The 13,852-nt window shown below is 43.9% G+C and overlaps 1 protein-coding gene across 1 annotated transcript in view; it reads right to left on the minus strand.

Moving 5' to 3' along the window:
• LOC124553616 (ankyrin repeat and KH domain-containing protein 1-like) overlaps positions 1-9,095 on the minus strand; it is a 44,508-nt gene extending 35,413 nt beyond the window's left edge. Inside the window, exons 1-3 of the mRNA XM_047127469.1 lie at positions 9,061-9,095; positions 4,320-4,491; positions 4,158-4,205 (exon numbers count right to left, since the gene is read on the minus strand). Coding sequence (XP_046983425.1) covers positions 4,158-4,205; positions 4,320-4,467 — 196 coding nt within the window. The 5' untranslated portion in view covers positions 4,468-4,491; positions 9,061-9,095. The remainder of the gene's footprint in view (positions 1-4,157; positions 4,206-4,319; positions 4,492-9,060) is intronic.
• Between the last annotated feature and the right edge of the window lie 4,757 nt (positions 9,096-13,852).

Consider the following 13,852-nt stretch of genomic DNA (forward strand, 5'->3'; position numbering starts at 1 on the left):
GTAGCAGCATAATCAGACTGCAACCAGTTTTCAGCACTTCTTACACATGCCAATACTATAAAATGTGATCAAAAGTATACGGACACCCCCAAAAACATATGTTTTCATATTAGGTGCATTGAGCCACCACCTATTGCCACGTACTCCATATCAGCGACCTCAATAGTCATTAGACATCGTGAGAGAGCAGAATGGGGCGCTCCGCAGAACTCATGGACTTTGAATGTGGTAAGGTTATTGAATATATTGGGTGTCACTTGTGTCTTACGTCTGTACGCGAGATTTCCACACTCTTAAACATCCATAGGTCCACTGTTTCTGATGTGATAGTGAAGTGGAAACGTGAAAAAGGACACATACAGAACGACTGCGTACAGGCTGATATCGTCTGTTGACTGACAGAGACCGCCGACAGTTGAAAAGGGTCGTAATGTGTAATAGGCAGACATCTATCCAACCCATAACACAGGAATTCCAAACTGCATCAGGATCCACTGCAAGTACTATGACAGTTCGGCAGGAGGTGAGAAAACTGGTTTCGTGGTCGAGCGGCTGCTCATAAGCCACACATCACGCCAGTAAAAACCAAACGACGCCTCGCTTGGTGTAAGGAGCGTAAACACTGGGCGATTGAACAGTAGAAGAACGTTGTGTAGAGTGACGAATCACGATACACAATGTGGCGATCCGATGGCGGAGTGTGTGTATGGCGAATCCCCAGTGGACATCATCTGCCAGCGTGTGTAGTGCCAACAGTAAAATTCGGAGTCGGTGGTGTTATGGTGTGGTCGTGTTTTTCATGGAAGGGACTTACACCCATTGTTGTTTTGCGTGGCACTATCACACCACAGGTGTACACTGATGTTCTAAGCAACTTCTTGCTTCCCACTGTTGAAGAGCAATTCGGGGATTGCAATTGCACCTTTCAACACGATCAAGCACCTGTTCATAATGCACGACCTATGGCGAAGTGATTACACGACAATAACATCCCTGTAATGGACTGGCTTGCACAGAGTCCTGACCTGAACCCTACAGCACACTTTCGGAATGTTTTGGAACGCCGTCTTTGTGCAAGGCCTTACCGAACATTGTAGATACCTCTGCACAGTGTAGCACTTCGTGAAGAATGGGCTGCCATTCCTCAAGAAATCTTCCAGCGCCTGATTGAGCGTATGCCTGCGAAAGAAGCAGCTGTCATCACGGCAAAGGGTGGGCCAACACCGTACTGAATTCCAACATTACCGGTGGAGGGCGGTACGAACTTGTCATTTTCAGCCAGGTGTCAGGATACTTTTGATCACATAGTGCACCTTTCCTTCCTGATATTATTTTAACTGATGTACGCTAAAACAGCGTTTCAGATGACATTAATAATTTGAAAGGTTAAGTTCTCAATTGCAAGATCTAATTTTCGTTCAAAAAATTACCAGTTCCTGTTCATAACCAGTGTCTAGAAAATCCTGTTTAGATGATAAGGGGATACCTCAAATGAGAAGTTAAATTACGTTTTACATATATGCAATGTCCTTCTGTCTACCAGCCCAAGACTTCGTTATATTCATTTTAAGATCAGAATTTGTAGTAGCTCCAAAAAAACATGAGCAACTAGGTACCCTAGGAATCGACAATATTCTGTCCTAACTTCTCTATGTGGCTGGAACGGATATCAAAGTCCTGTTATATGCTCTTAACTGTAGCGTACATGAACACGGAAAACTGCCAGCTGATTTTGAGAGAAGCCCACCCGCAAAATTAAGAATGTCTTAAAAAGCGAAAATTACAGAAAAGCTTCACCATCCAACTCCTTCGTCCTCGAACAGTTGGCGCCACATTCTCAGAAAATCAATTTGGTGCCAAAAAAAAATTTAAAATCACTTTAGAGAGCTGTACGAAAGAAATTTAAGAATGTACATAGCTTTTGCAGATTTATAGTAGGTGTGTGATAATATGAAAGTAGGAATAAACTTGATAGCTTTGAAAGCATTATAAAAACGAGATAACACTTACTGGTCGGCATTGTACACAGGTAAAAACTTATATTCGCAAAGGAATCGAAGAAGAAAGTGGCGTGTCAGCAGCTACTTTTACTCCATACAAAGAGAAGACATCTAAACATGTGAGAGAACAGCTAGATATAGGTGTAGTGAAAGTGAACAACATCTCGAACCCATGATAAATGAAACAGGTAAAGTTACAGGGAGATACTATAACATTAAAGGATATAAGGGCCAAAATCATAGGTGAAGGCTTTTTGATAAAGCACGAGAAACCAGTATTCCAGAGTATCTATGTGACGAGCTACTCATATCTCGAAACGAGTCACCTTTTTCGAATCTATCTGCTGAGGATCCCATACAGCAAAAACTCCAGCACTGTTTTTAAACAGTCCCTTTGCATCTTCTGGCTGCTCCTCAATCTCTGCCCTGCCATCCCTGGAGATTCGTCTATGTTATGGTCCCAGCCTAAGTCGGACCTGAACGGAAGTCAGAGAGGGCTATTTCTGTGACCTTCTGCATCTCGCGGAGAAACAGGACGAGCTGAGTTAATGGGGCAGGAGTGCGTTTTGACCACTCAGCGGAAATGGGAGGATGTTGCCGTAACCCCGCCAACCGTGTACAATGTGTAATGTCAGCGCCAAGTGAATCTTTCCCCTGGAGCACGAGGTAGTAGAAAAGATAGTACGAGCAGTTACGGTGGGGTTTCTTATCGAGAAAATCAGAAAGACTTAACATCATACAGGTACTCCACTCCACACATAGTCAGCTACCTGGGTAGCAGCTTCTAATGTACACCTGACCATTTTAGTGGGACCTTACAGTTCTCAAGCCAATGGTGCAAGCCCTGGAAACTGCAGCCAAGCGTTTCATAGAACTGGCTTCCTCTAGAGTCAGAACCAGGAGGCACTATCAGTTCTTCAGACACTGCTGCAGATTGTGAGCTTCGCCAGAACTCCTTGAACAAGGCTTGCGTTCTCTATCTTCTCTGCCAGATGCTGGAATGATCCAAGCACGATCTCGGAGCTGCAACGACAGGCATTTTCGTTCCAATGTGTGCCACAATCTGCAGCAGGTGCATCCTGTTCCCTCAGCAGCTGCCGGAATAGCCTCTACAGCATGTCAAATGAGAATATCGGGTGTGCAAAATGAGTGAAACTCGTGTTGCTCCCCAACCCTTGTTGCAATTTCTCTAAGGGTTACCATCATTCGCCATTCATTGGAATTGCCGACGATTTATAGACCACTAGCATTTTTGCGTTTGGCTAGTCCTCACACGGGACGCAGCATGTTTCCAAACATGTGAAGTGAGTCACTTGTTGGTCAGAGGTATGGGTAAAACACCATGAGCTCTCTCTGATCACTCTCTCTCCTTTTCATGGCGTCTACTCACTCAGTGTCAAGTGCATCAGTAATGATGAAAGCTGTACATCCTGTAGAGGAGACAGAATATACACGAGGCGTATGCTTGCTGTCTCTGGTACACGACTGTGGAGAGCCCTCCAAACACACCTATTCGCACAGTTTCTAATTGTTTGACCACAGTCAGGGTGAATTCCAGCTATGAACGAATGTCAGCCAGCTCCTCAGCATTCACCGTGGAGCTGCGTTGTGGTCGCTGCAATTTTTTATAGAATAACAAACAAATGTCACTAAAGTGAGCTAGCGGATTGTCTTTTAATTTTTGGACCAGTTAAGCTAAAGGTATAAATAATTACAGTTGAGAACTAGTATCTATTAACACAGCAGAAAAATCAGGGATAAAAATATATTAGTTTTTGTTAAACGTCTTTTGAAGTTACAGTAGCTAACAGACTCAAAAACAGCTATAATTTGCGATAACATGTGCTTCACTAAGCGATCAACCAAAGTCCATTTACTAAAAAAATTTTTTAGATGTCGCACTCGTAAATACGGAAAAATCTCCAAAATTTAGGTTGCTTCACGTTGATATACGCTGAAATTTGGGATGAAGATGATACAAGTAATAAAATCGTATAAAGTACACGTGCTGATTACAACTGACATTACAGCAGGTAACAGATTTTGCGAGGCAGTTATTAAATCACGGAAGTGGAGAACCACAACGAGATAGGTCAGCACCAAATGAAGCTATCAGACCTTGAAATGCCCTAAGAAATTATGCAAAAGAATATTTACCTGGGTTTTCAGATCTTAAGCGTAAAACATTGACTTCCAGATCGGGTCCTGTAAAAGAAATTCATACAAATCTCAATGGAAAAACTGAAAATATATTTTATTACTGACTATGAAATTGTTATTCGTTATCTAGACTTACACCAACAGAAAAAGAGAATTTACCTGTAATGGAATCTGAGTCACTGCAATTTACAGTTATGACTACGGCCACAAAAATGCAGATGAACCAACTAATGCTTCCGCAGAACATGACGCAAGGACTAAGATGTCGGACCAAGAGTGCAGAACTTTTCCCACGAAATATTTTCATCAGATTTGCACACTGTTGCACAACCTGTAATTTTATGAACAAATAGAGTTACAAAATTGATTTTCCTTTGCAAGCTGTATAGCATATTAATTACTGTAAATTCATGTAACTTGGATTACGTCATTCTAAGAGACAGATGTCACTTCGGTCAGTGCATTATATTTCTGTTTACCTCTGACTAACTGTCGGAAAGTGCTCTCTAAATGACTTATAGTCTTTTGTCACACCTATACCAGTTGCACAGGTATCGGTATCAACTTCAGTTTCTTTAATGAGGCTGCAGTATTGTACATGGTGTGCTAATGTTTCACACAGGTAGAGAGAGGGGTGGGGGTGTGTGTTGCCTGCAGCAAAGGCATCAGGTGGCTACATGAGCCTCAGGCGTGTAAGGACAGGCCTGGGGGAGCTTCCCAGCGAGGTCGTGGGGAGAACTGTTGTATTGGGAATACAACGGCGGCTACAGAGCTCTGTGTCGAATATGGCTGTTGCAAGCTCCTAGTCACCCGCTGTGATGAGCAGAAGACTCTTAGAAGCTGACCTCGGTGAGACGAATTCAAAGGAACATAGGTCACGATTTTGCAATAGTTACTGCAAAAGCTACGAATTTTTATGATTGTGAAAATTACGATAGGTAGTAGAAAGTAATAACTAAGAACTACTTTGAGCTATTGTGGAAAACCAGATATTAAATGAATGCTAAGGAAGTCAGTAAATACTACAGAAGTCACATCTCAGTCATTTTACGTGTTCTAAATACTGCAACAGATTTTAGAACAGTATGATGGTGTAAATGTGCCATTACTCTGAATCTGTCAAGGTTACACATAATGTTAAAATAGCATGAGTTACGCGCTTCTGTTCGTAATAATACATCATCATGAATATTTGAAGTTTGATGATATTTAATCGTCGGTGTATTCATTATGTAAATGCGCATTCATAATATTTCCGAATAAAAATTATGTGGTCAACATTGTGACTTTCTTCAACGTCATATACACCGAAGAGCCAAAGAAACTGGTACACCTGCCTAAAATCGTGTAGTGCCCCAGCGAGCACGCAGATGTTTCGCAGCACGACGTGGCAAGAACTCGACTAATGTCTGAAGTTGTGCTGAAGGGAACTGACACCAAGAATCCAGCAGGGCTGTCCATAAATCCGTAAGAGTGTGAGGGAATGGAAATCTCTTCTGAACAGCACGTTGCAAGCCATCCCAGATATGCTGAATAATGTTTATGTATGAGGAGTTTGGTGCCTAGCGAAACTGTTTAAACTCAGAAGAGTGTTCCTCGAGCCACTCTCTAGCAATTCTGGCCGTTTGGGGTGTAACATTGTCCTGTTGGAATTGCCCAAGTCCATCGTAATCCACAATGGACATCAATGAATGCAGGTGACCAGGTAGGATACTTATATATGTGCCATCTGTCAAAGTCGTATCTGGACATATCAGGGGCCCCATATCACTCCAACTGCACACGCCCCACACCATTACGAAGCCTCCACCACCTTGGACAGTCCCCTGCTGAGATGCAGGGTCCATGGATTCAGGAGGCTGTCTCCATACCCATAGACGTCCATCCTCTCGATATAATTTGAAACGAGACTCGTCCGACCAGGCAGCGTGTTTCCAGCCATCAACAGTCCAATGTCGGTGTCGCCGGGCCCAGGGGAGGCGTAAAGCTTTGTGTCGTGCAGTCATCAAGGGTACACGAGTGGGTCTTCGGCTCTGAAAGTCCCTAACGATGATGTTTCGTTGAATGGTTCGCATGATCACACTTGTTGATGGCCCAGCATAGAAATCTGCAGCAGTTTGCGGAACGGTTGCACTTCTGTCACGTTGAACGATTCTCTTCAGTCGTCGTTGGTCCCGTTCTTGCAGGATCTTCTTCCGACAGCAGTGATGTCGTAGATTCTTGTTTTACCAGATTCCTGCTACTCGCGGTACACTCTTGAAATGGTCACACAAGAAAATCCCAACTTCATCGCCACGTCGGAGCTGCTGTGTCACATCGCTCGTGCGCCGACTATAACGCCACGTTCAAACCCACTTAAATCTTGATAACCTGCCAGTACAGCAGCAGTAACCGATCTACAAATACACCAGACACTTGTCTTACGTAGGCGTTGCCGACTGCAGTGCAGTATTCTGCCTTTTTATGTATCTCTGTATTTGATCACGCATAGGTATACCAGTTACTTTGGCGCTTCGGTCTATAATAAACAGTGTACTCAATAATATCGTTGAGATGATGTGCAAAATGGCAACTACTAGATTCATTACACGCGTAATACCGACGTACAAATGTCTTGGACACTTCGCCAAGTACACCAGACGTCACACAGATTTCATCAGAACCAACAAGCTGCCAACAAAAGTAACATTCATAGAGGAACTTGATGCATGGGCATTCACCATGTAAGAGTAATAGGAACTGCTAGTAGCGCCTTTAGTTGGTGAGGAGTCGTCTGCTAATGCACGTAACTGACGCGGACCGATACAGGAAGACACAGAAGAGCATTCGCGCTACAAGTCGTGGAAAATAGGTGAGAAAAAAATAAAATGACCTGGTGCTTTCTTTAGTTTGCCTCGTTTTTATAACCAACTCTTTTAAGAATGAGTAAGACTGAGAAGTTTACACCCGCGGATACACCATGGGTAACAGAAGAAATACTTGAATTCATCGATGAAAGGAGGAAGTCCAAAAACGTTGAGGGAATTTCGGCAATACAGAAATACAAGTCGCTGAGGAATGAGACAAATAGGAAATGCAAGGAAGCTAAGACGAAATGACAGCATGAAAAATGTGCAGAAATCGAAAAGAAATGATGGTTGGAAGGACTGACTCAGCATAGAGGAAGTGAAACCAATGTTTGGTGAAATTAAAGGCAATGGTGGTAACATTAACAGTGCAACGGGAATTCCCTGTTAAATTCAGAGGAGAGAGCGAATGTGTAGAAAGAGTACACAAAAGGCCTTTATGAGGGGGAAAATTTAACTGATGTGATAGAAGAAGAAACGGTACTCGATTTAGAAGAGATAGGGAATCCAGTATTAGAATCACAATTTAAGAGTGCTTTGGAGGAATTAAAATCAAATAAGACAGAAGACATGGACCACATTCTATCAGAATTTCTAAAATCATAACGGGAAATGCCAACAAAACGTCTATTCACGTTGGTATGTAGAATGTATGAGTCTGGCGACATACCATCTGCCTTTCGGAAACTGCAGGAGCTGACAAGTGCGACAATTATAGCACAACCAGCTTAATAGTTCTTGTATCCACGTTGCTGGCAGGAATAGAAAAGAAAATCGGGGATATGTTAGATGACGATCAGTTTGGATTTAACGAAATGTAAAGGCACCAGCGAGGCAATTCTGACGTTCCTGTTGATAATGGAAGCAAGACTAAAGAAAAAGCAAGAAATGTTCATAGGATTTGTCGACATGGAAAAAGCGTTCGACAGTGTGAAATGGTACAAGATGTTCGAAATCATGAAAGAAATAGTGGTAAGCTATAGGGAGAGACGGGTAATATACAATATGTACAAGAGCCAAGAAGAAATAATAAGAGAGGACGACCAAGAAAGAAGTACTAGGATTAAAAAGAGTGTAAGACAGGACTGTAGTCTTTCGCCCCTACTGTTCAATCCGTACATCGAAGAAGAAAAGAAAAGAAAAATTCAGGCGTGGAATTAAAATTCGACGTGAAACGATATCAATGATACGATTTGCTGGTGACACTGCTATCCTGAGTAAAAGTGAAGAAGAATTACATAATTTGCTGAATGGGATGAACAGTGAAATGAGTACAGAATATGGATTGTGAGTAAATTGAAGAAAGTGGACATTAATGAGAAGTAACAGAAATGAGAATAGCGAGGGGCCTAACATCAGAATTGTTGCTCACGAAGTAGATGTAGTTAAGGAGTTCTTCTAGCTAGGCGGCAAATTAACCAATGGTGGGTGGAGCAAAGAGGACATCAAAAGCAGACTAGCACTGGCAAAAAGGAGATTCCTAGTCAAGAGAAGCCTAGTAGTATAAAAAATAGGCCTTAATTTGAGAAAGAAATTTCTGAGACTGTACGTTTGGAGCGCAGCATTGTGTGGTACTGAAACGTGGACTGTGGGAAAACCAGAACAGAAGGGAATAGAAGCATTTGAGAGGTGGTGCTGCAGACAAATGTTGAAAATTAGATGGGCTGATAAGGTAGGGATGGGGAGTTTGTGCGCACAATCGGACAGGAAAGGAATATGTGGAAAACACTGACAAGGAGAAGGTACCAGATGATAGGACATCTGTTAAAACATCAGGGAATGACTTCCATAGCACTAGAGGGAGCTGTAGAGGGCAAAAACTGTAGAGAAAGAGATTGGGGTAAACATAAAAAATAATGGAGGGCGTAGGTTGGATGTGCTGCTCTGAGATGAAAGAGATTGGTACAAGAGAGGAATAGGTGGCGGGTCGCATCAAACCAGTCAGAAAGTCAGAAAAAAAACAAAAAAGGACAGAGAACAGGATAGTGTCAAATTCCAGAAAGAGATACGTTCAGCACACGGCACGGTGATGGAGAAAACAAGTAGAGACTTACCAGGCACGTGTTACTCCGGTCCGCGTCGTAGCAGCCTGCTATATAGCGGTCGGCGGTCGCGAGTCGCTCCTTTTATACTTGGGCTGTGCACGGCTGGGCAGGGCTGCCACCTCCCACCCACTCTGTTCTCCGATTTCCCTCTACTCCATACCCCGCTCCACATTCCCCTGCCCCTTTCCTGCAGTGATAACGCGTGAGCACGTCTGACGTCCGCAGTCTCGCTACGCGATGTCTGACAGCAACAAACGCCAAAGACACGTGACTTCTGTGGCGTTCACTAACTTTCAAGGTAAAGTTTGTCCAAACGATCTGACCAAAAGGCCCTAAGAATATTTTGTTCTTACATATAATAAGTAAGTGTATCGAAATTTTGTATGAAACCACTCAGTGACCACACTACGTCTATAGTGTGAAATGACAGAACAGGCCGAAATACTGAATTCGTTCTTTCGCAAGAGTTTCACGGCGGAAGATAGTGACGTGGTCTCTCTTTTCTAGCCGAAATGCTAGATACTGAGGTAAGCGATCGAGGAACCGAATAGGAACAAACGCTTAGTAGTAGGAGGACATGCGGACGAAATCAGACATTACGCAAAAGAACTTGCTCCCCTACTACAGCAGTTAATCATTGGTCGCTACAGAAACGAACAGTGCGTAGTGAAAAGAAAAAAGCGTAGGTCATTCCCATTTCGGCCGGCCGGTGTGGTCGATCGGTTCTAGGCGCTTCAGTCTGATGACCTCAGATGTTAAGTCCCATAGTGCTCCGAGCCGTTTGAACCATTCCCGTTTCCACGAAGTGCCGTAGGACACATGCACAAAATTACATCCCCACGTTGCCGACGTCTGTCTGTTGTGGAATTACGGCACGTGTTCTATGCTCACCTATTAGGTCTGTTCTTGAGAGCAAATAATCTCCTGTATAAAAATGAGCATGGATTCCAGAAATTGGGGTCTGATCGAATGTTCTCGTTTTGAGAAGACAGAAGGAGGGATCTGTTATACTTGCTAAAAACAAAGATCGCACAAATATTTCTCTATTTAAAACAAGGGGTTTCGACAGACTTTGCTGTCATCTTCATGTTTTAAAAAACCTTTTTCTTATGAATCGCGTTCATTTTAAGTTGGACCTCTCGCCAAGTTGTCATAAGTGACATTATGAAAGTTTATACACAGGGTGTTACAAAAAGGTACGGCCAAACTTTCAGGAAACATTCCCCAGACACAAATAAAGAAAAGATGTTATGTGTACATGTGCCCGGAAACGCTTAATTTCCATGTTAGAGCTCATTTTAGTTTCGTATGTATGTATTGTACTTCCTCGATTCACCGCCATGATTTTATATACTCTACCTGTGCTGCTAGAACATGTGCCTTTACAAGTACTACACAACATGTGGTTCATGCACGATGGAGCTCCTGCACATTTCAATCGAAGTGTTCGTACGCTTCTCAACAACAGATTCGGTGACCGACGGATTGGTAGAGGCGGACCATGGCCTCCACGCTCTCCTGACCTCAACCCTCTCGACTTTCATTTATGGGAGCATTTGAAAGCTCTCGTCTACGCAACCCCCGTACCAAATGTAGAGACTCTTGGTGCTCGTATTGTGGACGGCTGTGATACAATACGCCATTCTCCAGGGCTGCATCAGCGCATCAGGGATTCCGTGTGATGGAGGGTGGACGCACGTATCCTCGCTAACAGAGGACATTTTGAACATTTCCTGTAACGAAGTGTTTGAAGTCACGCTGGTACGTTCTGTTGCTGTGTGTTTCCATTCCATGGTTAATGTGATTTGAAGAGAAGTAATAAAATGAGCTCTAAACAGGGAAAGTAAGCGTTTGCGGACACATGTCCACATAACATATTTCCTATCTTTGTGTGTGAGGAATGTTTCCTGAAAGTTTGGCCGTACCTTTTTGTAACACCCTGTATATACCGCTCACATATGGTTCTAACGTCACAAAAGCGCAGTACTCGAAGCACATCTGTTTACATAAGCTGGACATTTTCTGAGATTAACTGGTCGCTACTATAAGGTCCACAGCCCCGTAGATACCGCCGCTGCTGCGATGGCCCGGTAATCGACCTCAGAGATGCTCTTCACACAGTACCCCACTGCCGTTTAGTGAGAAGAAAAGTAAGAGCCTAGCGCGTCTTGGACCAGATTTGTGACTGGATTCGCGACCTCCTTGCAGACAAAAGACAAAACGTCGCTTCTAATGGAACAGAACCGAAAGATCTGAAGGTAATTTCAGGAGTACCACGATGGAGTGTGGTAGGACCGTTACTGTTTACAATATGTACAAAAATGATGTTGTATACAACGTCGGCAGCTCCATTCGCGGATGATGCTCTTCTGTATAAGAAGGTAACAACTCCGAAAAAATGTCAAATTCTGATGAATGTAACGCATTGTGCATACTTAGGAGAAGAAATCTACTGCTGTGCAATTGGACTGTTGTTGACAAACTGCTGGAAACTGTTATTACCGTAAAATATCATGCAGTAACCACCTGGACACTGTCTCCGCTAATCACTCTACCACGCAAACATTGGGGTTGCACACGTCTGGTATGAGACACTCCCGGGGGTGGTGGGGAGGGGGTGTCTGGAGCCGCACAATAACCCTGTGTTCGGTGTGGGGCGGCGGTGGCGTGGGTGGACTGCTGTGGCCTGTTGTGGGGTTGTGAACCACTGAGGGCTATGGCGGGGACGAAGCGTCTCCGTCGTTCTAGTTTCCCAGTTTAATACATACAACCATCTGGAACGGCCTTAAGTGGAGTGGCAACATATAGAAAAAAAAAAACAGTAGGCAAAGCAGATATCTGACTCATATTCACACGAGTCTTGAAAAAAACGCAACTCATCCACGAAATTAGTGCCTTACAGGATACTTCTTCGACTTATTTTCAGTATTGTTTATTAGTGTGGGATCCTTACCAAGTCGGATTAACAGAAGAAGTTGACAGGACCCAAACAAGAGCGGTGCGTGACGTCACTCGGTCACACTGTTGGAGAGCGGTCGTTGCAGAGGTACCCAACAACCCCCAGTGGGCGACGCTACAAGAGGGGTGTTGAGGTTTCCTGTTGACATTCCGAGAGAGTTCGTTCCAGGAGGAGTCAGATAACGTATCAGTCGCTCCATCATACGTCTAGCGAAATGACAGCAGCGAGAAAATTAGAGCAAATATGAAAGTTTACTGTGAAACATTCTATCGCGCTATTCGTGAATGGAAGGGGGAAGAGGCATGAGATAACTGTAGCTGAAGCACCCTCTGGCGCACACCGTTGATGTAGATGTAGATGACGTCACCGGTTAATGGGGCAGAAATGCGGGTACTGCAGCCACACTACGCGAAACATTCAGCTGTCAAGTGTGAGTTGCGCAAAACGCAGCCCAGAGTTTTCGCTGCAGAAGCAGGAGGTGACCGTGAGTGTATCTGCGACCGTTCAACCCGAGATAACCTCTCGACAGTACGACTTCTTCCTCGACGCGATTCAGCCTCGTATCGGCTGGACATCTGCTTCCTGGTCTGTATCCTGCACCGTAGTTTGCTAAATGTAATTTTCAGACGAAGGAAGATTATGGTTTAGGGTCCTGTCGACTCCGAGGTCATTAGTCACAGAATGCAATCTCGGACAGTGTGCGGGAGAGGGAAACAAATCGACCGAGTGGTTTCAAAGGAACTACACCGGCGTTTGTCTGAAGCGAATCAGGGAAATCACTCGAAACATAAATATGGATGGCCAAATTGCAAGTCCAGCTTACTAACCAATGCGCTACATCCCTCGCTAACTGTAATTCAGGCTTCCTGCTACTTGGGGTTGCAAACTTTTGAACTGCTGACTTCCACTGTCCCAGCCCAGTCTCCACAACCTCTGCACAAGTCTGACGTTCCAAGAATTCGTGCGCATTGCCTAACACTACAGATGCAAAGTACACGCGATAACTACATCCACTGCTCTGCTGCAAATTCTCAGCGGCTGGCCGCTACCGACTCAACTCCACGGTAGACACGTACCTGACTGCTGTGGAGTGTTCCCCTCAGCAGTCTACCGGGTGATCAAAAAGTCAGTATAAATTTGAAAACAATAAATCACGGAATAATGTAGATAGAGAGGTACAAATTGACACACATGCTTGGAATGACACGGGGTTTTATTAGATAAAAAAAAAAAAAACAGAAGTTGAAAAAATGTCCGACAGATGGCGCTTCATCTGATCAGAATACCAATAATTAGCATAACAAAGTAAGACAAAGCAAAGATTATGTCCTTTAAAAATGGTTCAAATGGCTCTGAGCACTATGGGACTTAACATCTGTGGTCATCAGTCCCCTAGAACTTAGAACTACTTAAACCTAACTAACCTAAGGACATCACACACATCCATGCCCGAGGCAGGATTCGAACCTGCGACTGTAGCAGCGATGTTCTTTACAGGAAATGCTCAATATGTCCGCCATCATTCCTCAACAATAGCTGTAGTCGAGGAGTAATGTTGTGAACAGTACTGTAAAGCATGTCCGGAGTTACGGTGAGGCATTGGCATCGGATGTCGTCTTTCAGCATCCCTAGAGATGTCGGTCGATCACGATACACTTGCGACTTCAGATAACCCCGAAGCCAATAATCAATCGCACGGACTGAGGTCTGGGGACCTGGGAGGCCAAGCATGACGAAAGTGGCGGCTGAGCACACGACCATCACCAAACGACGCGCGCAAGAGTTCACGCGTCATTTTGTGAACTTTTTTTTTTTTTTTTTTTTTCCCTAATGAAACCCTGT

Source organism: Schistocerca americana, chromosome 11, assembly GCF_021461395.2.
Source record: "Schistocerca americana isolate TAMUIC-IGC-003095 chromosome 11, iqSchAmer2.1, whole genome shotgun sequence".
NCBI classification, from domain to species: Eukaryota; Metazoa; Arthropoda; class Insecta; order Orthoptera; family Acrididae; genus Schistocerca; species Schistocerca americana.